Source organism: Kryptolebias marmoratus, linkage group LG16 (genome assembly GCF_001649575.2).
Source record: "Kryptolebias marmoratus isolate JLee-2015 linkage group LG16, ASM164957v2, whole genome shotgun sequence".
Taxonomy (NCBI): Eukaryota; Metazoa; Chordata; class Actinopteri; order Cyprinodontiformes; family Rivulidae; genus Kryptolebias; species Kryptolebias marmoratus.
This window is the reverse complement of record NC_051445.1, coordinates 13,294,905-13,320,213: the sequence shown is the minus strand read 5'-3', so window position 1 is coordinate 13,320,213 and position 25,309 is coordinate 13,294,905. Positions and strand designations below refer to the sequence as shown.

General features: G+C 37.5%; 3 protein-coding genes across 4 annotated transcripts in view; 1 reads left to right on the top strand and 2 right to left on the bottom strand.

Moving 5' to 3' along the window:
* The first annotated feature begins 5,373 nt into the window (after nt 1-5,373).
* LOC108241950 (metalloreductase STEAP4-like) lies at nt 5,374-13,861 on the top strand. The gene is made up of 9 exons (XM_017426457.3): nt 5,374-5,626; nt 5,728-5,835; nt 7,154-7,224; nt 7,691-7,775; nt 10,065-10,343; nt 10,443-10,537; nt 10,650-10,803; nt 10,928-11,098; nt 13,464-13,861. The coding sequence occupies exons 1-9, from the start codon at nt 5,408-5,410 to the stop codon at nt 13,719-13,721; spliced, it is 1,440 nt and encodes a 479-aa protein (XP_017281946.2). The 5' UTR covers nt 5,374-5,407; the 3' UTR covers nt 13,722-13,861.
* Nucleotides 13,862-19,854: 5,993 nt separating this feature from the next.
* On the bottom strand, nt 19,855-22,818 carry LOC108241946 (serum amyloid P-component-like). The gene is made up of 5 exons (XM_017426449.3): nt 22,730-22,818; nt 22,494-22,548; nt 22,150-22,252; nt 21,766-22,057; nt 19,855-21,663 (listed from the first exon to the last, which is right to left on the bottom strand). The coding sequence occupies exons 2-5, from the start codon at nt 22,546-22,548 to the stop codon at nt 21,445-21,447; spliced, it is 669 nt and encodes a 222-aa protein (XP_017281938.1). The 5' UTR covers nt 22,730-22,818; the 3' UTR covers nt 19,855-21,444.
* Nucleotides 22,819-25,082: 2,264 nt separating this feature from the next.
* LOC108241050 (mucosal pentraxin-like) overlaps nt 25,083-25,309 on the bottom strand; it is a 4,482-nt gene continuing 4,255 nt past the window's right edge. Inside the window, exon 6 of one of the 2 annotated variants that reach the window (XR_005234237.1) lies at nt 25,083-25,282. The gene's annotated coding sequence lies outside the window, so the exon portion shown is untranslated. Of the gene's footprint in view, nt 25,293-25,309 lie in introns of both variants that reach the window. The other variant, XM_037980471.1, reaches the window with a different exon arrangement.

Below are 25,309 nucleotides of genomic sequence, written 5' to 3'. Positions count from 1 at the left end.
TGTCTCAACAACTGCACCTCATATCCTCCTGTGTGGCGTCTGATGGCAGGACGCAGCTGGAAACTCCCAGATAATTCCCATCAAGAGATGAACATCAGCCTTTCACGCTTACTTCCACTGCCTGCATTGTAGCATTATCAAGGGGAGTTGTAAAGAAGAATTTTTCATTTTTGTCGTTTGCAAAATAAGTGTTTTCGGTTCACTTCATGTTCCTAATGCACTGCAGACTAATACAAAGTTAGACTGTCAAAACCTGGTCCCTCATATGAGACACAAATCGTCTCTGACATTTATAAAATAGAGGTTCAGCATGTGTTTGATGTGAATGTGTCCCTGAGCGCATCATTGTTAAATTTTCCCCTTTTTTTTGTCCCCAGATAAGCAGAAAACACACACACTCAGTCGGAAATGCTCTCTGGAGGAGCCTGCCTTTTGTTTTTAAAGGTCCATTTAAAGGTGTTGAAACATTTAACTTCTCGAGTAAAACAATGACCACGGCTGATCCTCGTATAAAATACTCAATAGGCACAGGGTAAAGTCATTAGTGCGAGGCTGAATGGACGGTTTGAATGGATAAATTAAAGTTTCTTTCATATTATATATATAAATATAAAAAAGAAACATCCATAAGTAATGAAAAAGGGGTCAACCTTGAATGATAAATGACTGTTCAGTGTCCCTGAGCTCTTAATCACATTTAATTACATTTTAGCCTGTTATGCTTTATGGCCCACACAGTCCCTGTCAGCTGCACACTTCAGTTTGGTATTTATGTTAAACATTATTAACTGGCAAAGGAGGCTAATTTTTGACAACACAAAAAGACAACTTGTAGAACGGATTGTAAAGTTGTTGCAAATTTTAACTGAAAACAAAGAAAAACAACAAAAAATGCTCAGAAAACCTGATTCAGTAGAAGTAGTCACTTTTTTTTTGCTGTTTTGCTTGATGTTTAAATATGGCCGATGTAACCGATGACTTTTTTTTAAGCGCAACGATCGATGGTGATGCAAGTTGCTTTACAAGGCTGCTCACAACCTACAGTCAAAAAAGACATTTTACTAAATAAAAAATTGTGCATCAAATATCACAAGTCCACAAATACACCCACACCTCATAAAAGTACGGCTTATTTACATCAAACAAGTTTTAATCTGCTACTAAGTCACTGTAATGTTACCTGAACACAACAGTGGTCCAATTCAAGAGGTCTGTTTTCTGAAAGAGACCAAGAAATGAAGAAAAATCAGTTAGAACTGATTTGTAGTTGTGAATATCAAGTTTTATTTTGGTATTTGTTGTTTTCGGGGATAAACCTGGGAGAGCTATGTGTCTTTTGGAGACAAAGAACTCTGTAGCTCTGAACTAAATGAGTTTGGAGATCATTTTTCTAATAGTCTTTATAGCAAATTGTCAACAGTTTCACAGCTGAAAAGACTGAATACAAATTAATAGGTTTAATGGATCAAGTCTTAGCAAAGTACATTAGTATATACACCCTGATGTGAAATGTTTATCATTTTAAATTTCTAAATAATAGAAAAATTGTGGAAATTCAGAAAAAAAACAACAACTTTGATAGCAAATTTATGGAGAGCATGAACAGTGTTCTGGCGTGATTTATTCTTCAAAAAATAATTATTTAAATAATTTTGTTATGAACAAAATGTCTGTTTTAAAATTAGTAAATTTTTAGCAAATTTTTCAAGTACAGTACTGAAGACAAAAGACCTCTGTGTTGTTCAGCTGCTCTGTGTTCACTCTGTGCTCCTGGAAGTGGACCTGCTGCTGAGAGAAGATACAGAAAACTGAGAATTGAGCACTCCTGTTGTGATACAGAAATTACCTACATGTCCTGTTCCAAATGCAGGCGAACAGCATCCTCAAGCAAATGGACAAACTATTTGTCCAGCATATGTATGAATGTTTGTCTTGCAGTTTATAACAATTTAATTCTCTTCAGTTATGCAAAGATAAAACCGTACAGTCTGAAATTGTAATAATTCTCTCACCAAAAACTCCAAGAGATGATTTTCTGTGCAAAAAATATTATCAAAGTCAATCTGAAAACAAACATTTGGCTTCATCTATTTAAATTAGTCAGAGTGAATGTCTGCCAAAGTTAAAATAATGTCTGTATCTAAGCTCTACTATTGCATCTTAGTAGGAAACAAAAGGAATTCTATAATAAACATTAAAAGGAAAAAAAAATCCATAGTAGTTGTCTAGTTCAGAAAGATGCAGCATCCCTTACATTTTGGATAAACTAAATCTATTCACCTTCTGTAGCTAATTTAATTCTGTTCAGTCTAACAGCTAGAAGTCAAAGGGCAGGGAAAGAGGTATAAGACATAGTCAACAAACACATAATCATGCAAGATCATATCTAAAAGTAGTAGCTCACTGGGATGTGACTATTGGAAACTAGCTGGTGACTCAATATTGCAAGAAAATATGCACAGTTTTAGTTACAGCTTCACTGAATTCTGAGTTTTTGCATCCAAGTGTCCAGTAAGCTGTGCAGCTGCTTTTTGTGCAGATATTTATGTATTTTTAAATCAGTTTATTTTTATATGAAAGGTTTGCAAAACTGTATTGTAGGCTATGTATATTATCCTGTTGTGCACCTTGATCCACATCAATGCTACCTGGGCCTGCTTTGTACCCACGTTTACAATTTAATCTACTGGAGTACATTTTTTAAATGAAAACTGGCAGATTTAGACCAGTTTTTTAGTCATTATTTATCATCAGCAGCAGAAGACATGTTTGATTTTAACATGTCTTCTGTCAGAGGACTGCTCCCATGCAGGTGCCAAAAAAACAGCACTAGCACTCTTGAGGCAGATTGGAGATGCCCTTGACAAAACTGAGAAGTGACACCCAGTGAGTATTTTGAGGGAGAATTTGTACCATTTTTTTGGAACATGTTCAAAATTCAAGTGACAACACTGCAGGCCTCTGTAACTCCAGAGAGGATATTGAGAACTCCTACAAGCGTGCGAGACATTCTGAAGATGCCCTTGCAAGTGCTGTTTGCCAAACAGTCGCCAGCAGTTGCAGCCCAGTGAGCTACTGGCTTAAAACCAATTTAAAATCACTGATTAACCTGAATGGCACGTGTTTGGACTGTGCAATAAAAACCAGAGCACCTGGAGAAAAACCAAGTACTGCTCCTGTTTACATCCACGTTCCATCAACAAACCTGACATATTGTCCTGTATAGACACAGTACCATACATGCTATGGGGTAATTTCATATGAAGATGTAATAGATTGATTGCTTTTTCTCTTGGCTTTTTAAAATATATGACAAACTTCAGTTTTTGACACTTTCTCCATTGGTATGTTTTTGGTCCTTGAGATTTCAGTGGCTTTTGAATAGCTGCTTGAAGTATTTTTGCCATTCTTGTGATTGAAACATGACAACAGCAGGTCATTCTGCAACAGAAACCACAGAAAACAAATCCACTTAAGTGTGAAGAATAATTTAATCCACTGTGAATGAACAAGTGCTCAGCCACTTTGAACCTGCACTTTTTTTTTTTACTTTATCTAACTTTCTCCATTAGTGAGGCAGAAGACATGGAGTGGGATGACATCATTCCAGCCAGCTTTGTGAGTTCAGTTGTTTTTACCTTGAGGACATATTGCAAAGAACTAGCAAGGAGTGAATGTTAAAGTAAAAGAAGGAATCTGAAGAAGTGTTGATTGCATATAGAGAAAGACTAAAACATAAGAAGAAATGGAGGAAAGATAGTTTTTCCCAGTGGCAAAGCAAATAAATGAGTCATTGATGTGGATCTACTATCAGGTCGGTTCTTGCAGTGCTACAGCTGAATGGATGCCTTAAAAGTTAGTCATAAAATGATTTCTCATTTTGCAATATCTCCCCAGGCAGACATAAAGGCCTTAGTTATGGACCTGACAGTAAATGGTTCTGAGGTAACACGCTGCTCTGTGCCGTAAATATTGATGGATATGTATTTGTATATTGTGATTTCAGCGAGGCTGCTTTTATGGAGGGACGAGTATTTTTGTGCAAATAGTCAGTAAACTTGATGTGATGCTGTGTGTCATTTCTACAGCCAGGTTGTCACCCTGTCTGCAGAGCCAACTCCCCAGGTGCTGCACATCACAGCTTGGGCTCCATTCAGCTCTGATCGTTCTGACCCGTTTCAGCCCCGCACACACACATGTACACACTCCTGGGCAGGACGCTTGCAAGCATACATCGCAAAGCAAACAGCCACACTCACACACAGACACACACAATATCCTTCCATACACGCCAAGGTTCGTTTCTGCTCCGCTGAGTCTGTTTGTGTCGCAACTTTGCAGATGTTTTAGCCATGGGAGGACACGGACATTAAATTTTCTCTTCCCAGCCATTTGGTCGGAACAGCAGGTTTTGAAATGATAATGAATATGTGGGCCAGGATCTCCCACACGGCATCACATCTACTGTGGAAACAGAGAAAACAGGAAAAAGATAGAAGCCTTGGAAAGCAGCAGCTGCATAACAATTTTTTTTTTCCATGTGAAATATGAAAATCAGATTCTGGAAGAACAGAAAGAATAAAGGAATCTGTATTTCTAAAAAGTGATAAAATGTAAGAAAAAAAGAAACTGAATTTAAAGTTCACATTGGTGCTACAGTTTGAAGAGGGCTCCCCTTACTGATTATTTAAAGTTTTAGGTTTTGCTGTTTTTTTTCTTCGAAGGAGAACATCTCCCACCTCTTTTTTACGCCGAAGTTATAAACTAGAACTTTATCTTAAAAAACAAATAAAAAAAAATCCTTCCAGTAATTCACAAGATACTTTGCGAACAGACAGACAGGGTTAATTCCAACAATTAATGCCCGATCTGTTAACACTCTGGTTATGTAATTGGATGACTCTGAGCTGTATGTGTAAAACTGAGTTGTAGCCATTTTTGTGTTTGTCCATTGGAGATGTTTTGCTAACAGACAGATCCCCAATGAGATTGAAAGCACACACACACACACATGTAGCTAAGGGCTGCCAAGGAGCAGCTGGAGAGAGGCTTTGCTGAAGAACCCACACTTAATGAGGATGGAGGCAGATGTGGGCACCTCATCCTCCCCACCCAAATTTTGTGTTAATCTGGGGATGTCAACCTTTCACCTCCAGATCATAAATTCCCCTCTTCTAACCTCTGCACCACCACTCCTCCCAGGAATGCCATGTAGATTGTTGAGTGGAGTGATGATTTGGTCCCACAGCTGCACGCGCCGGATGTTTTATAGCAGTTGATTACAGGTGTAATAAACAGAGTCCATCTCTCGTTAATTGGGCTGAGAGATATCAAACTGAGGAAGGGAGAGGCAGAGCAAAGGTTGGATTCTACAGGAACGAGGAGCATTTACACCTTGAACCTGACTATGGACAGCAGAGGATTGGAGGAGATGACGCTGAACAGCATGTCGCTACGTTCTCTGGACATGCCAGCAGAGTCTGAGCCTGAGCTGCTGTGCATCTTAGGGACCGGAGACTTGGGGCGCTCTCTGGGCGAACGTCTGCTCCAGTCTGGCTTCAGAGTTGTGTACGGCAGCCGAAGACTTCACGGTGGCAGTCCTTTGCTTTCAGACCCTCGGGTTCAGGTACAACACACTGCTTAGCACTGGAGTGTGTCAAAGAAATGGAGTTTAAGAGAAGTTGAAGTGTTTTGTGGGATCAGTGGTTCTGTCTGTGCTCTGTTCAGGTGACGAGCCACGAGGCCGCGGCCCAGTCTGCCAACATCATCTTTGTTTGTGTTCACAGAGAACATTATGAATTCCTGGCAACAATGAGGAATCATCTTCAAGGAAAGGTGAGGGAAGTTTATGAGCTGAATATATAGCTCACACTGACACTGTACTTTATAACCAGCACAACATTAACAACTGCTCCAACATATTTTTTTATTACATCAGTCATTTTACACGCCACAAACATATATTTCATAACTGTGGGTAGGTAGTTCAGAATTTTATTTACCTGTCGAGCTAGAAGGATGAATTATTCAGACGTAATCTGAGGGGACATGAAGAATTACAACTACCACGTGAACGTTACATAAGTGGGATTTAAATATGTGACATCATCTCCAAGGAGTTAGAGGTTTGCAGCACCTCTCAGGAACCTTCAAAATAAGACATGCAGTAAGATAACTTATGCAACAATCTTTTGTCTGTTCATGACAAATTGTAAAGTAAAAATCAATTGCATTAGATACATATATTTTGTTTTGCTTAGAAAACTAAAACTAAATAAATTTTTGTAATAATTTTGTGGTAAATGTTCAAATTGTAAATATTTTTTGCCCACTAAAACCACAAAATTTTAGCTAAATATATTTGTATATACTTTTAGTTTAATCTAGTGTTTCTTTACACATCATGTCATAACAAAAAGTTTTCAACTCTAATCTCTTAATTTCAAATCGAGTTATAAACAGGTTTTTTTTAACTGCACTACATTTTTAACTACATGTGTCAACAAATCCTGAAAATGACCTGAGCACATTTAACATTGATTAGTCCTGAAGTACTTCGAGCCATTCTATTTTTTAAAAATATTTTCTATAATTTTATTAACATGTAATGCCTTTATTGAACTGCTGTTTTTACGTTTCATGGTCAAAGATTCACATTCTTTTGTTGCCAGAAATGTAATGTAATATTCATTATTAACCCATCATTATATTTTTAGTTGGGAAACAGGAAAAACGTGAAGTTCTGTGTTCCTACAGTAGCCCTGAAGGCACAAACCAGACTTGACTCTGAAACAAAGCTGATTGTGTGTTTCATGGCCACTATAATTTGGGCGTGGGAGGGGCAATTATTTTAGCTGCAACTTGAAATTTAATCCACTTTACGTCTCTACATACTTGACCTTTAACCTGGAAAGATCCTTAAAACGAGCATAATAAAAATTCCAGCAAAAAACATTTAGCTTCTGATGTGTTTCCACTGCAAATTGAAGCAGCTGCTGGTTGGTTTTTCTTAGAAGCCTTATTGGATTTTGTAAATTATCTACTTATTGTAAAAGTTACGGTATATGTATGACACAAGATATTTAGACAATTAAGAATAATGACAGTAAATTTGTGATACTTATTTTTTTGCTCTTAATTGTTTTATTTCAAGGTGTTGGTGGATCTCAGTAACAACTTGAAGAAAGACATGTATCCAGAAGCCAATGCTGTTTACTTGCAGAGGTAACAAACTCCTGTGAAAGCATGCCCAAAAAACATACGGGTTATCAAGTTTTATTATTTTAAACAACCAATTAACCAATAACTGATGCTGATATGAGTATATGATCATGGAGCCTCTTCTGCTGTAAAATGTTATTTCTACTCTTATCATGATGGCTCGATAAGTTAAATGACAAAAATTTATTTAAAACCTTTTTGGTTTTATGTAAGATTATTTACAGCAAAACTACAAAATTCATTGTTCTTCACCAAGCGTTTTTTTCCACCCTGGTACAATCCTGAAATTAGCCTCAAGCAGGCCAATCGTGCCCGTCGGCACGTTTTGCGTTATTTCACAGCATTTGTTGTGATATTTTAATAACTCATGCAATCTCAACATGTATAAAGTTGTTAAAACGTTGATAACTTTGAAAGAGAAGATAGAGAAGAAACAACAGCAGTGATGCTAGTTTTGTGTTTCCTCCAGGCTGGTCCCCAAAGCTGCTGTGGTGAAAGGCCTCAACACGCTGTCTGCATGGGCCCTACAGAACGGACTTTTGGCTGGTAAACAGGTACGAGAAGAGAAGAAGTAGGTAATCCTCCAGGAAATGTCAGCGGGATCAAGGTAAAACACCAGGAAGCTACCAGGCATTAAGGAAGACTTTTGTTAACAAAAGAAAAGACATAGAAACAGAGCAGTACCAGGAGGAGAGATTACTAACTTGAGCTGACTTTGAATCACAACAATAACAACAACTGCTTTAATTATTCTTCTCTTGTAGACAGTGTTCCTTTTTTTGTACATACTAAAGGAAATCATTTTCATGTCTATCGTGGAACATTTAGGAAAGTCATTTCAATTTGCCCTTCTGCTGATTATTGATTACACAAGTTTTTCGCCCAGAAAAGAGGGAGAAAACGAGGACACCATTTGTAAAAATACCCAAACAAGCGCACTTTTTGATGTTAGAAAGTTGAAAAGACCAGTATTTATTGCAGCCTTCATTTTAGTTTGTTTCAAAAGAAACACAAACATGCAGGAATCTCTGGAGACTAAACCCGAATCTGCCTCAAATCCTCTTCAACACAAACAAGTTCTCTCTCTCTCACACACACACACACTCGCAGTGACACACACTCACACCACTGCGGCACTCCACTTCTTTGAAAACAGGTAAAGAAGAGGAGAGGTATCTTTCTTAGTGCACATGTAGTTACAGTTCATATTCACACACAAAAATGTGAGTGTGTGCTATTCCCTGGCCGGCAATTTGATTAGATCCACAGCGGGGCTGTGGCTCTGTCACATTTACATTCAGATGGAGATTTAGTCTGTCGGCCGTCCCCTGCTGTTACTGGGGCTGTAATGTAGGCAGACATGGCTGGCTGCCCAGTCCACTTATACACACACCTGGGGAAAACTGCTCCATCCTTCTGACTCTCATACACGCCTGTCAAAGTGCTGTCTCCGACACTCTGCGGCTCTCACTTTCCTACAAACAACTTAATCATCTTATCGCTGAGCTGTGATTTAAAGATAATAAGTTTCAGCGTGGCGAGTCCTGGAAATGAGATTAGATACTGAGCATATGTGTACAGGCTCGTCGTGTGTCTTTACATAGTCAAACGCTTCAAGGGGTTTCATCTGAGAAAAATTACTGAGACAACATTGAGAGGTAATCAGAAGAAAGTTTACTCCATAGACAAACAGTATATGGGTAAATTGCAGTCATGCATTAGATTTTCGAACAACAATCTTACAGCATAAGCAGCAACAGAACAGCGTATATGAACGCCGCAAGAGAAAATGATTGCATTTTTATTGTAATTCTGGGTCATTTAGGTGCATTTTTTAAAGCACTATTTACAATATAAACAGGCCGGAAACAGATGATTGTAAGCGTTTCATTTGCTATGGCTGAATGCATCAGGTATCCCTTCTGTCTGAACAGATTTGCTGCAGCTGATGTGAATCAGGGTTTGAAATCTGCCATCATGTCATTGTTAGCAGATTTCACAAGAGTGTCCTTCCTATAAAAACATGGCACCATATGTTATTTGAGCAAGCCTTGATTACAGTTTAGTTATTCATACGTCTATTTATTTTAACGATAATCAACTTCTTGTGACCATGTGGAAAAGGGAAATTTCCCAGAAGCTTTATCCCTCACACAGTAAGGGAAATAAAGATTTATAATCACCAAGCATTCTTTATACCTCTAATCAAATATTTTTTGTTGCCGACATCTAACCAACAGTGACAGAAAGGCAAAGTGGAAACCCATTTCAAGCTGAAAGGTTATGACCAATTACTATCTTACCTGTTGTAGATGGCTCTTGGAATGACCTCAGTTTGGAGAAAAAGAGTTTAATTCTGAATGAACTGATGAACTTATGGCTAGTCTGAGCTGAATAAAGACCAAAGTGGGTTGCTCCCATCTTAAAACAACTTTAGTCTCAAAATATTCACAGCAGTTCTTGCAAATGCTAATTTATAAAGCTGAACACTGCTGCCGATTTTTAATGATTTTGTTACTTAGGCAGATATAATATGGATTTCCTGCCAGAAGTGCTACAACTAGCTGCTGCTGCTGCTATTTGCTCTTGCACATCCATCCATCCATCCATCCATCTTCTTTTACCCTCTTCTTCATTCCGGGTCGCTGGGAGCTGGTGCCTATCTCCAGCAGTCTGCTTTAAAATAATTTTAAAAAAAGCTTATTTGACTTCAGTATAAAACTATTCAAGATAAAAATCAGAAAACTGTTCTCTTTCTGGTTTAGTATGGTATTTTTGGCAATAGCAATTATCATACTTCAGCCGCAGCACTTTTTTTAAATAACTAAAACCATTTTGTGCAGGTGTACCTGTGTGGAGACAGTGCAGAAGCAAAGCAGGCAGTTGCACAGATGGCAACAAAACTGGGCCTCAGTGTTCTGGATAAAGGGTCTCTGTCAGCAGCCAGAGAGCTGGAGGACTTTCCCCTGAAACTGTTCCCAGAGTGGAGGCTGCCTTTATCTGTAGCTTTGGGCTTAACTGCCTTCTTCTTTTTCTACCTGCTCATTAGAGATGTCATCTATGCATATGTCGAAAAGAAGGATGAGATTTCATACAGAATCATGGTGTCCCTGGCAAACAAGGTAAAGATCTGACTTTTATATTGTCTCCTCTTATTAGCTTTTTTCTGTTCTAAATGATATGGCGTGTGCTTTGTTGATTCTTTTTGTTTCATATTTTAGGTTTTCCCAATCGTGGCACTCATTATGCTGTCTCTTTGTTACCTGCCTGGTGCTATAGCTGCTTTTCTTCAGCTCTACAGAGGGACCAAGTACAGGTCAGCTGTCAAACTAAGCTGAAAAAGTGCAAAAGGAAATTGGTCAAATTTGCTAATATGATCATTTTTTAGTGAATAAAAGGTGACTAACAGAGTTTTTTGCTCGTCCCAGTCGCTTTCCTAACTGGCTGGACCGGTGGATGGTGAGCAGGAAGCAGATGGGTCTTGTTGCACTCGGCTTTGCTTTCCTCCATGTCACCTACACATTTATCATTCCTATTCGCTATGCTGTCAGGCACAAACTCATCTCGCGTGTGGTGGATGAGGTAGAGCCATACCCGTTGCAGTGTTTCTTCAATTTAGTATAGTGAAAAGCATTGCATAAAACTTACATTATATTATGGACAAAAAAGAACCACAGCTAATCCTCTTCTTCTTCCCTTCCTTTAGATAAAGAAGAATAAAACCACCCCATTTCGCTTTGATAATACTGAGGCGTGGGGCACAGACTCATTTGTAACACTGGGAATCCTGGGCTTTTTTCTTTTTGTCCTGCTTGGAATAACTTCCCTGCCCTCCGTGGGAGGCTCCCTCAGCTGGAGAGAATTCAACTTCATTCAGGTCAGAGCTCTGTAGGAAGTGTACCATCCACTGAGCGAATGTGTGTGAGTGTGTATCCACCTTTAAGATTACACCCATTATCAGTCATACGGAGTAAATCACTCAGTAACAATATATTTTAAGGCTTTTGTAGTAGGCTATATCGGGAAGTTTTTATGATAGTTGTTAAAATGTTCCAAACAGTCTTGTGCCACTGGCAGTCCTCTCCCAGGAGCAGAGTTAAATAACTCTGGGGGCACCGAGTGAAACCCTGGTGGACCTTTGCCCAGGATTTTAAATGTTAAGTTATTCATTAAATAGAATTATGATACCTGGTGTAAATCCCTGCAGGGTGGGGAGCTGGTAATACAGGTCACACACCTATTTATGTAAAGGTCAGGTCCATAGGCAAACCACAGACAAAGAATGGGACTCACACACAGAGCTGTAGGTCAAGATGATTCTCATTATTTGTAGAGAAGAGTTGTGGGAGAAAAACATTAAATAATAAGCATTAATTTTCATAAACTTACTTTTACTTTGATAAAATTGTGCACACTGATGTTTACAGGAGAATTTTTACACTCTAACAACAAAAGGATTTGCTATTTGTAATCAGTTAAAAAGATCATCTACACAACATTACTATGAATGGGTTAACTTAAATTAACTTAGCTGGAGCATGTACAGGTCCTGACTAAACATACATAAATAGAGCAACATTTGTTATTATAAACTGTCTCCATGCCCAGTGAGTGTCAATTACTTTTTTTCCCTTTTTGTAAACCAGTTTTTAGAATAGTTTCACACTTTAACAGCTGCTTAAACCATCTCCTGCTGGTCAATTAAGATCATTAATAATACAAAAATGGGATACCATTAGTATGAAATTGCTATTGCTATTTTAATGGGTTTTTTTTAAATGTATGTCAGTGAAATTCATATTTTTTCTGTCTGCCCTCAAAGCTAAAAATAAAGTTTCTAGGAATAACCTAAAAATGCTTTGTTAGCTATGATTGGCTACATCGTTCTGAGTAGGGATATAAATCTCTATTTACTTGCGTGCAGCTATTATAGCTACATGAAGACACAAAGACAAAAAACACAAATTAATGTGAAAAAAATAATATAAATGGGGCATGTTAAGATTGGGGTGCATAATTTCTTATTGAAAGAAGCTGAGCAAGCAAGAAAATAAACTCTGCTCCTGGAAAATATAGGAAATTAAGTAGCTGGATGCATACAAACACATATAACTACAAAGATCCAGTTAGCTTAATGCAGACATCAATCATACTCTTGCCCTATTTCTTATTTTGTAACTCACACTGCTTAATGTATGCACAACTTGAACTGCTGTTATCAGTCACTGTTTTGTAATGTCATGAGTTTTACAAGCTAATGTGAACCTTCTGCTGTTTCTATTGGCTCAGCTCTGGTTAGCTAATGGTCCGTATGTTTGTTTTAATTTAAAACTTGTCATAGTTGCATATGTGACAGTTTAAAGTAATGATAAAGTACAAATTTTTCTTGTTCTCAGGAGTATTCTAATTGGACTAATTGTGATCATAATTGCATATGGACATTTATGTATTTTATTGACCCAGTGAACTGTATTTAGGTTGAAATTGTGTGTTTTGTATGTAAAGCTGTCCTTGGCATAACCTACAAGTCACTATAAATGGCATCATAAAACAGTTTATTGTGTCATATGACTTAGCTGTACCTTTTGACCCTACTGGGTGTGTCATATACCTCGTAGCACACACTGTGATTCAGTCTTTCTTTAAAGCGGAAAGAAGCCCCACATTGCCACATGTTCCGTGTGTTACTTTAGACTCACTGTGGTTAAATTCAGAACAGCTTTGTCAGCGAGGCCAAGGCTCAAAGCTCCATCAGCATGTGGAGCTTTCTCATGAGGGTTGTCCTGTTGCTGCAACAACCCTCGATTCTAATTTTTGGGGTGATAGCAGCATCTGTCCTTGTTAACCCAATTTTATCAGAACCTTTGAAAATTTCCATTTTTTTGGCTGTAAATTTTTTGCATTTTGCATTCTTTCAGATGTGAGTCAGTTTGAGTGACTCTACTTCTTTCAAAGTCAATGCAGCTTTCATATTTGCCATTTTTTCATTTGACAAATATCAGACAAATACCAACATTGGCCAGCATTTTTACTACTACTGTACTATTACTACCTAATGTTGGATTTTCATACTTTTGGACATTTGCTACCATTTTGCTGAGCTAACTACTTACTAGCACCAATTAAGTAACTGAAACTCAAAGCAAGAATGCTCTGATTTAACAATAAGCTTTTTTTTTCCACCTAAAAGGTCTCACTTTTTTCGGTGTTTGCATTTTATACGTGTTTGTGTTATTTTTCAGTCTAAACTGGGCCACCTGACTCTGTTCATATGCACGGCGCACGGCTATGTTTATGGCTGGAATAAATTTCTTCTCCCTTCAACCTACAAATGGTACACTCCTCCCGGATTCATGCTCTGTCTAATTGTACCTTCTGTGGTACTAGTACTCAAAGGGATTCTCCTCCTGCCCTGCGTGGACCGCACCCTGACTCTCATTCGGCAAGGCTGGGAGAGGACACAGCCTAAGGTGGATGAAACGAAGCAAACAAACCTCTGAACTCTGATCACTAAAGTCAGCGTGGCTACTAATTAGTGTAATTTCTGTTATTTTAAATATATATATTTTAGTTAAACAAATACTGTGAACACATTTTAATAATATTTTTAATATGTAAATGGATATAAATTAATTTTTAGAGGACATATGTTTTCTAAAGAAGACAACAAAACAAAAACTAGCCAAAAAAAAAAAAAAAAAAAAGGATGGTTTCAGCTAATTGGGCAGGTGTCCAAAGATAAGAGAATGTCTCTTCTGGCTGAATATTAACTTTCACAATTAAATTAACAAAAATAAATAAATCCTCTCTGAAATCCACTGCTTTGACAAACATTGTTTTTTTCTTTCTACCCCTCTCTCCCTTTTAGTGCATCTGTTGCATTACTTCACGTCTTTTCCTTCAGGTTGTTGATCTCTGTGTTCTGACACTAATACCTAGCTCCCCAAATCCCCCTACCTCTCACATGTTTCTGCTATATTAACATCTACATGTACTCAGTGTAAAGTATAATGCACTTAAGTTGAATAATGTTGTTTTTACCCATTCAGTTTGATGTACAGAGATCCTCACGTCAGTAACAAAACAAAGGTTGTGAGGGTGAAAGGCATTTTTTTATTTTAATCACCAGCACATTTACATGTGTTTGTGAAACAACTAGGTAGAAACAAAACATCTAGACGGCCATAAATATACAACGACCAGTTCAGTAGCTGAGCTTTCAGATGAGATGGCACTTGATGAGCAGAGGAGTGAAACTCTTACAATGATGGCTGTTGAGAAAGTGCAAATGCTAAAGAAAGGTGAGTTTCTCAAATACTAATGATCCAGAGGTGGGAAAGCTAAAGAAAGCGAGATAGCTGTCGCCAAAACAGAGTGCGAAGCTAAATGAGAAATGAGAAATTTCCATCCCCCCTTTTTTGCCTACAACAGAACATTTAGTCAGACATCCTGTTATCTTGCATCTAAAACAATTATCTGCACGTACAATCTGTAATCCCTTACACCCTCTCACATTGTGTTATTATCAAAGAACTGCTGTTGATTTTGGCCTACTTCCTGCTGTTGGGGAGCATTTGGCTTTGTGTATGTGTGGGTGTGTGTGTGTGTGTTGACATGTGAGCTAAAACATACCAATTTTTTTCTTGGAAAAGAATAAAAACAATGTAGCCACATGCTGAAAAGCTGCAAAACAAACATGCTTGCATGCACTGTATTATTTTCGGTTATGTTTAATTTTACAGTACTAGACAGCCCTGACACCTTCAATGCTTTTGCCAATAACCCCACCTCTGCGGGAAAATGAACATACATCTTGGACTACATTTAATAAAGACTCGAAACAAGGTTTATCCATGAACTAGATGATGTATGAATAGTGAGCAGCAAAACTCAGAGTTGTCTGGAATCATTCTTACAATATATGGGCATTACTAGGTATTACAAGGTTTACAACTTAACATAATTATTCAATCTAAAATTGTTTATGCAAAGTGACAAAAAATATCATTTTTTGTCAAATAAAAAGATTCAGGGTAATTATACACTGTTTTTCATGTAATCAATACTGTGCTATGTGTCCATTGTATTAGTATGTTTAATCAAATGGTATTAACTTATCAAATATAAACTTGAATATATTAACACGTTTTCTTCAGCTCCATGTTTTATTGTGTCTTAGTAGTTGTATTTTAAGGTTGTAAAGGCATTGAACACCCAAAAAAACACATGCCAAGAGCTGTTTACTTGTTAAAAGTGGTGCATTTAAGACTGGACAGCATGGGTTTAAACACATCGTGGCCCAGGCCATCAGTGTGTGCAAACTGAATCTCAAACACGACTTTCTCATTGTCTGTTGAATTAGACCTACAATAGTCCTAATCTTACAGTCTTCTGAGATAAAAGTTGCCTTCCATTACATCAGGAAGCAACTTGGTGATCACAAGAGGCTTTTTCAGAGTTCTCAGGCAGAGCTTGGTGCCTTAATTGATTCAGCAAAAATGTCAAGAGAGGTGTTTGAGGTGAGTAGTGTTACTGCTGCAGCTCCTCTCTTGGCAGCCTAATTTATTGTGGAAGTCCCTGGAAATTTAGAAGTAGGCTACATCATTGCCAGTGCCACAGTTTGAGCGATGTTAGCCTCCTTCAGAGAAGAGATCAGCTTGGTCAGAAACTTATTATGGAGAATAACTACATGTCCCACTTGGTTTCAAGCTAATAGTGAGAATAGTAAACCACATCTTGAATAATTATTAAGCATTAGGCAGTTTAGGCCTGCAGACGTTAAGGGGCTGCAATGATTATGAGAAAAAACAATTGAGACATATTTCTAAAACAAAACATTCAAATCACTATTTAGTTCCCACCCCCCTTTCAAGTTTACATGACATGTTATGTTAAGTATATTTTGTTTGTAATAATTAGTTAGTATTCATTTATTTTAATTCTTATAGTTTTAATATATTTTTCATGATATATTTTTCTTATTAGGCTCAACTGTGAAGCACTTTAGTCTATATAAGTTGTACTATTTAAATACATTTAAACTTAATTTTGACTAAATGTGGTTTCCAAAACGAAGAGAATCTGCACACGGGTGAAGGATATTTCTAAACATTTTGTATTTTTCTGATTTAGTTGCAAAGTTTGCAGTTTACATAAGCATTCTGTGGTTAAATTTTGATTGAATCCAGAAAGGAGGTGGACACAAGGAGCCCAAAGAAAACAGATTTATTTATAAAAAGCAAAACAAAGAGCTGCCATGGCAGAAAACAAAAACTTACATGAAAGAGGACCACAGAGCTCACAAGAAGGTAGAAACAAGGATAACCGGATAGCACATGATAGCAATATCGAACCACTGATGAGAAGATGGACTAGACTGTATATAAAAGCAAATGACGAGGAAATGGAAACAGGTGATTGATTACAAACTAGGGACAGGTGCAGATGGGTGTAGCAAGCTGACAAGGAAAAGCACTGAGCTGAGGGCAGGTGAATAATGACACGGGACACAGAGGGCACAGGAAGCAAAACTACACAAGAACTTAAAAAGACTATGCGGGAACTAACGATATTAAACACAGGGAATAAACTAAACACTGGGATAACAGGACAATGGGAACACGAGAGGAAACACGACCAAAAACAACTCAGATCCTCACAAATTCAACCTAAAAACTTAGAAACAGGTGAAAGAGCCATAACAATTGAATAAAGATACTATAACAAAGGTGGAAACGTAGAGTAATTGCAAGCCTTATTGTCGTACTGCTCTGATATTTTGAAATGGGATCATGTGGAAAAGCATGGTACAATTAATATCTTACCTGTTGTTGATAGCTCTTTGAACAACCCAAGTTTGGAGAAATAGAGATCTGACCAGATTGATGAGTTGATGCCTAGTCTGAGAAGGGCCTAGACCCAAGTGACACAATGGGAATCTGAGTGTCTTTTTTTTCCTTCCTCCTGTGTGCTATATATATATATATATATATTTAGTTAAACAAATACTGTGAACACATTTTAATAATATTTTTAATATGTAAATGGATATAAATTAATTTTTAGAGGACATATGTTTTAAAAAAAAAAAAAAAAAAAAAAAACTAAAAAAAAAAAAAAAAAAAAAAAAGGATGGTTTCAGCTAATTGGGCAGGTGTCCAAAGATAAGAGAATGTCTCTTCTGGCTGAATATTAACTTTCACAATTAAATTAACAAAAATAAATAAATCCTCTCTGAAATCCACTGCTTTGACAAACATTGTTTTTTTCTTTCTACCCCTCTCTCCCTTTTAGTGCATCTGTTGCATTACTTCACGTCTTTTCCTTCAGGTTGTTGATCTCTGTGTTCTGACACTAATACCTAGCTCCCCAAATCCCCCTACCTCTCACATGTTTCTGCTATATTAACATCTACATGTACTCAGTGTAAAGTATAATGCACTTAAGTTGAATAATGTTGTTTTTACCCATTCAGTTTGATGTACAGAGATCCTCACGTCAGTAACAAAACAAAGGTTGTGAGGGTGAAAGGCATTTTTTTATTTTAATCACCAGCACATTTACATGTGTTTGTGAAACAACTAGGTAGAAACAAAACATCTAGACGGCCATAAATATACAACGACCAGTTCAGTAGCTGAGCTTTCAGATGAGATGGCACTTGATGAGCAGAGGAGTGAAACTCTTACAATGATGGCTGTTGAGAAAGTGCAAATGCTAAAGAAAGGTGAGTTTCTCAAATACTAATGATCCAGAGGTGGGAAAGCTAAAGAAAGCGAGATAGCTGTCGCCAAAACAGAGTGCGAAGCTAAATGAGAAATGAGAAATTTCCATCCCCCCTTTTTTGCCTACAACAGAACATTTAGTCAGACATCCTGTTATCTTGCATCTAAAACAATTATCTGCACGTACAATCTGTAATCCCTTACACCCTCTCACATTGTGTTATTATCAAAGAACTGCTGTTGATTTTGGCCTACTTCCTGCTGTTGGGGAGCATTTGGCTTTGTGTATGTGTGGGTGTGTGTGTGTGTGTTGACATGTGAGCTAAAACATACCAATTTTTTTCTTGGAAAAGAATAAAAACAATGTAGCCACATGCTGAAAAGCTGCAAAACAAACATGCTTGCATGCACTGTATTATTTTCGGTTATGTTTAATTTTACAGTACTAGACAGCCCTGACACCTTCAATGCTTTTGCCAATAACCCCACCTCTGCGGGAAAATGAACATACATCTTGGACTACATTTAATAAAGACTCGAAACAAGGTTTATCCATGAACTAGATGATGTATGAATAGTGAGCAGCAAAACTCAGAGTTGTCTGGAATCATTCTTACAATATATGGGCATTACTAGGTATTACAAGGTTTACAACTTAACATAATTATTCAATCTAAAATTGTTTATGCAAAGTGACAAAAAATATCATTTTTTGTCAAATAAAAAGATTCAGGGTAATTATACACTGTTTTTCATGTAATCAATACTGTGCTATGTGTCCATTGTATTAGTATGTTTAATCAAATGGTATTAACTTATCAAATATAAACTTGAATATATTAACACGTTTTCTTCAGCTCCATGTTTTATTGTGTCTTAGTAGTTGTATTTTAAGGTTGTAAAGGCATTGAACACCCAAAAAAACACATGCCAAGAGCTGTTTACTTGTTAAAAGTGGTGCATTTAAGACTGGACAGCATGGGTTTAAACACATCGTGGCCCAGGCCATCAGTGTGTGCAAACTGAATCTCAAACACGACTTTCTCATTGTCTGTTGAATTAGACCTACAATAGTCCTAATCTTACAGTCTTCTGAGATAAAAGTTGCCTTCCATTACATCAGGAAGCAACTTGGTGATCACAAGAGGCTTTTTCAGAGTTCTCAGGCAGAGCTTGGTGCCTTAATTGATTCAGCAAAAATGTCAAGAGAGGTGTTTGAGGTGAGTAGTGTTACTGCTGCAGCTCCTCTCTTGGCAGCCTAATTTATTGTGGAAGTCCCTGGAAATTTAGAAGTAGGCTACATCATTGCCAGTGCCACAGTTTGAGCGATGTTAGCCTCCTTCAGAGAAGAGATCAGCTTGGTCAGAAACTTATTATGGAGAATAACTACATGTCCCACTTGGTTTCAAGCTAATAGTGAGAATAGTAAACCACATCTTGAATAATTATTAAGCATTAGGCAGTTTAGGCCTGCAGACGTTAAGGGGCTGCAATGATTATGAGAAAAAACAATTGAGACATATTTCTAAAACAAAACATTCAAATCACTATTTAGTTCCCACCCCCCTTTCAAGTTTACATGACATGTTATGTTAAGTATATTTTGTTTGTAATAATTAGTTAGTATTCATTTATTTTAATTCTTATAGTTTTAATATATTTTTCATGATATATTTTTCTTATTAGGCTCAACTGTGAAGCACTTTAGTCTATATAAGTTGTACTATTTAAATACATTTAAACTTAATTTTGACTAAATGTGGTTTCCAAAACGAAGAGAATCTGCACACGGGTGAAGGATATTTCTAAACATTTTGTATTTTTCTGATTTAGTTGCAAAGTTTGCAGTTTACATAAGCATTCTGTGGTTAAATTTTGATTGAATCCAGAAAGGAGGTGGACACAAGGAGCCCAAAGAAAACAGATTTATTTATAAAAAGCAAAACAAAGAGCTGCCATGGCAGAAAACAAAAACTTACATGAAAGAGGACCACAGAGCTCACAAGAAGGTAGAAACAAGGATAACCGGATAGCACATGATAGCAATATCGAACCACTGATGAGAAGATGGACTAGACTGTATATAAAAGCAAATGACGAGGAAATGGAAACAGGTGATTGATTACAAACTAGGGACAGGTGCAGATGGGTGTAGCAAGCTGACAAGGAAAAGCACTGAGCTGAGGGCAGGTGAATAATGACACGGGACACAGAGGGCACAGGAAGCAAAACTACACAAGAACTTAAAAAGACTATGCGGGAACTAACGATATTAAACACAGGGAATAAACTAAACACTGGGATAACAGGACAATGGGAACACGAGAGGAAACACGACCAAAAACAACTCAGATCCTCACAAATTCAACCTAAAAACTTAGAAACAGGTGAAAGAGCCATAACAATTGAATAAAGATACTATAACAAAGGTGGAAACGTAGAGTAATTGCAAGCCTTATTGTCGTACTGCTCTGATATTTTGAAATGGGATCATGTGGAAAAGCATGGTACAATTAATATCTTACCTGTTGTTGATAGCTCTTTGAACAACCCAAGTTTGGAGAAATAGAGATCTGACCAGATTGATGAGTTGATGCCTAGTCTGAGAAGGGCCTAGACCCAAGTGACACAATGGGAATCTGAGTGTCTTTTTTTTCCTTCCTCCTGTGTGCTATATATATATATATATATATATGCCCCTGCACCTCATGGGTTTTCCGTTAATTATCATTGCGCGACATAGCCCCTGTCTGAGTAGTTCTGGTTCCATCCTTGTGTCTGCTCCATCGGTGAAATTCTTCCAGGCATTTAGTAAGTCTTGGTATTCTTTTGGTTAATAAATCCTTGTGTGTGAACCTGCATCTGAGTCGCCTCTTGATTAACTCCAAACACTAAGTAGAATGCTGCCTTCCCAAAACAACTCCAATCTTAACAATTTCATAGTGGTTAATGCAAACTTTTTTTTTTTTAATAAATTTTTACTTTGCTGACTATTTTGCATTTATTGCTTATTTGCATATAGGTCTTTGGGTATTAAAAGGACAAATGGCAGTGGCAGCAGCAAGCTGTTGCACTTCTAGTACTTCCTGGGGCACCTCTGTCAGAATTTTTATATTTTTGCTGAAATAGTCATGCAATGTGTAACTGATCAAGCCAGTCAAAACAAAACTTTATTCCTCTAAGATGACGTTGTTCAAAGAGCTATCTACAACAAGTAAGATAATAACTGTTCATAACTTAATTCACAAGATCTGAATTATCCCTTTAAACAAATACACATACAACATACAAGATGTTTTAATAGATTGACAGGAAAACAAATTACACATTTAAATCATTTTCTCCAGTGACCAAAGATTTTAGTCTCATTGAAGACAATACCTTTCCCATTAAAAGCCACACATAATTTTTAATGTTGCTGGTTTAGTTTAGAGAGAAAGAACATTTAAAACAGAGAACCTAAGAATGACTGCTGACAGTGTTTTTTTCTAGTGTGACTTTAACTACAGGTCATATCCTTGGTTTCTATCAGCACTCTTCCAGTAGCCTGGAATGTCAGCGCCCTCCAGTTCAGCACGTTCCCCGGAGTGAAATACTTATCATCCATGTAGCGCTGGATCTCACAAGCGGACAGGGTGTAGTCCCACATGTGGATGTCAGACATCATGCCAACAAAAGACTGCTTGGCGTCAAACCGACCTCCAAAACTATCCTGTTCCTGTAGGAAATGTGGAGAGGTTCATTACTTTTTAAGTAATCTTGTGCACAGACAAACAAACAGACCAAAAACATAAACCTCCTTGGCGGAGATCAACTATACCTGTCCCAGGACAACAATTGGTTGACTGATCTGTGATTCACCAAAGAACCTCCTGACCGTGGGCTTCCCATCGAACCACAGCTGTCCGAGTCCAGATTCAGCGTCCCATGATGAACAAACAGAATGCCAAGTGTTCAGCTCATAGTTCAGCCCTTCAAATCGAACCGACTTATTATTGATGTAGATATCGAGGGAGTTAGCAGGTTCATCTTTTAATATCAGAAAATGATTGCTGAACTGGTTTGTTGACAGAGAAAAGAGGCTGTGACGTCTGCGGAGGTCCGTAATGAATCTATAAGAATTGTGATCAAATAAGTGCAGTTATTATACAGTTTGTGTTGCTTTCAGTCATATAAAAGGTTTCTTCATGTGTTGTAAAAATACCTGAAGCAGACAGATGCAGCATTTAGATTCTGTGTGGGTAAATTCATCTTCACATTGGCTGTGTTGGTTTCTTCTGGAAAGGTAAACATTTTCCCAGTCAGATCTGGGGAATAATAAAAGAGAAAAAATAAAGAGAACAAAACTTTAAAATTGTACATAATAATCTTAATGCCAAACATTTTAGTGCTATGTAAAACACTAACTTTTAAAAATAATTGTAAGCATAAATTCGATTAAAACTCTGGAAAAATACTAAATTGAACCATTACAGCATGCAAACCAATACAGCATGCAAACCTTAATGCTGAAAACATCTTTTTGTATTTTCTCTGTTTTCGTCTTACCTTGGGGACTTGCAGCACATGCTGTCAGCATTACAAGGAGAAGTAAAGCCTTCATCTGATACAAAGTCCAAAATCCAAAAAGAAAAAAAACACAACAAAACCTCTTTTTAAGTTGGTAAATATCCATTATAATTATTTCTGATACTTGCCTCTGCATGACACAATATACATAAAAATAAAAATGGTAAAAGGTACATTTTTTAAGTTTAGCAACAGAGCTGATGTCTTGATCTTACCTTGAAGTTTGGGTCGAGGTGCTGTGAAGACAATGAGCTGGAGCTGAGTTTTTATTCAGCTCATAGTCCAGCCCCCCAAATCCAACTGACTCTGTGTTGATGTAGATATTAAGTGAGTTAGCAGCTGTGTTTTTGTATATCAGTAAATAATGGTCAAAACAGGTTGTTGTCAGTGAAAACAGGCTGTAAATTTTTCTGAACCTGCATCAGTTGTCAGAAACAGAATTACTGTTCAGCTTGTGTTTCTTTTACATTAATAATAATATAAAAAAATACCACAAGTGTCTTCATGTTTTAGGTTGTACCAAGACCTGAGACAAGACAGTGGCAATGTTTAAAATCTGTGATTGGCTGTACTGATTTTTTCTGTAATGGTAAAGATTTTTCCAGACAGATCAGATTTTTATAATTACTTGAAGCTCTGGAATCACTACATTGGTTTATTTTAGATTTTTTTTTCATTATAAATAAACAGGTTTAAGTAAATACGCAAGATGTAAGATTAATTACAACCCGGGAGGCATGGCAGAGCAGTGCTTACCTTTGTTTAATCACAGCCAGAATGTCGCAGGTTTGCATCCTGGCATTTTTTTGTGGAATATACATTGTCTTCCGATGCATGCATAAGTTTACTTTGAGTACACCCGTTTCCTCCCACAGACAAAAAACATGCATGTTAGGTTAAATGGTAACTAAAAATTTTACCTAGGTGTGAGTGAGAGTGTGAATGGTTGTTGTCTTATTTCAACCTGGAGAGACTCATGACAAAGAGAAGCTGCAATTAAATGGTTTTATTTGACATGAATGACATAAGATATTTGGCGCTCGGAGCTTGGCGGAAGACGCGAGTGCCCACAATAGCAATGTGCTTCGACGAGAAGCTCAGGTTGAGCATTAGAGGCGTCTTCCTCGGGCGGGAAACTGGTGGTGGAGGTTGAAGAAGTGAAGGAAGCTTGAGGGAGCTGGGAAACCGGAGGTGGAGAAGGGGTGGAGATGGGCTGAAGTTCGGCCGGGGAACGGATGGGGCCATGATGGAGGTCCTTTTAAACGAAGGCTTGCTCGCTGATTGGATACACTGGAGGCACGGTCCGATGCTGATGGGCTGAGATGGAGGCGCGGTCTGATGCTGATGGGCTGAGATGGAGGCGCGGTCTGATGCTGATAGGCTGGAGTGGAGGTGCTCGACGCAGCGATTAGATGCAGGTGAGGCTGAGGCAGGTCTTTCAGTCTGAATTTACGCCTAGGCTTCATTTGTCTCTATGTGTCCCTGTGATGGACTTGTGATTTGTCCAGGGTGTCCCCCACCTCTCTCACAATGACCCATGGAGATATGCAACAGGTCCCCATGACCCAGAAAAGGAAATGCAGATAAAGGAAATGGATGGATGGGTGGTTTCTTCTCTGTTGGCCTATATCTGGGTGTTATAACCTGAAATTAATACTACAATATAGTAAGGTTTTATCTTGACACACAATATTTATTGCAATAGTTTTTAAAATCTGCTTTGACTAATTGTTAATGTTTATTTCAGCTCAATAAGATGGTGAACCAGGACACATTCCCATAGTTGGAATAAAAAAACAGCAAATCTTTCAGCAGTATTCTCAGATAATCTTGCAGCAAAAGTGACAATATTCTGTAAAGCTCCAAAACAATTTTAAGATGAAATCTGGCAAAGCAATTTAAAAAAGAAGGCTAAGATATGTGGACAAGCAATGTCACTCATGTATGAGAGAAAAGAAAATCCTTCTGACCGATGATCACACTGTGGTAATCAGATGCAATTTTGGAGCAATGGGCCTCACTAACTTCTTAAAAGCTGTTAACCCAAATAACTACAGTTAAACAATATTTTTTACCCAAAGTTTTGGATGTCATTATATGATAATGACAAATCATATCCCAAAAACAATACAACATTCTGTAGTAGAACATACTGTTTAATCACTAGAAATAATATTTTTTACCTGCTGGCTCGAAAGGTGGGCAATAATCTAATTGCTTGTCTTTATGTGAAGGTTTATTTGTCTGTTAGCAAAATATTTCATAACCCAGCAGATAGATTTTAATGAAATTTTTAGAAAGTAATTATCGGATGTACATCTGGACCTGGTTATCAACTGGTTCATTTGCCTAACTATAGCTAATCAAATTTAGCAAATATAAAAATGACTTTCACTTAGTTAATTTCACAGATATTGAGCTAAACTTTGGTGTAGGTGTAGTTAGAGTTTCTTCCCAGAAGATAGTCAGAGCACTAATAGATTCTCCAAAATTCTCTTCTACTTTGGCATTAACTCATGGAGTCAGTCCTGTTTGACTGGATTGAGCATTAATAAACAGACATACGACTGCAGTTTAAAATATGCTGTTTTAATAGATAGCCAAGAAAAACAATACACAACATGGCAGGCCCAAGACAAATTACCCATTTAGATCATTTTCCCATGTGAACAAAGATTTTAGCCTTATTGAAGACAATATCTTTCCCATTGAAAACCACACACAATTTTTAATATTGCTGGTTTAGTTTAGAAGGAAAGAACATTTACCACAGAGAACCTAAGAATGACTGCTGA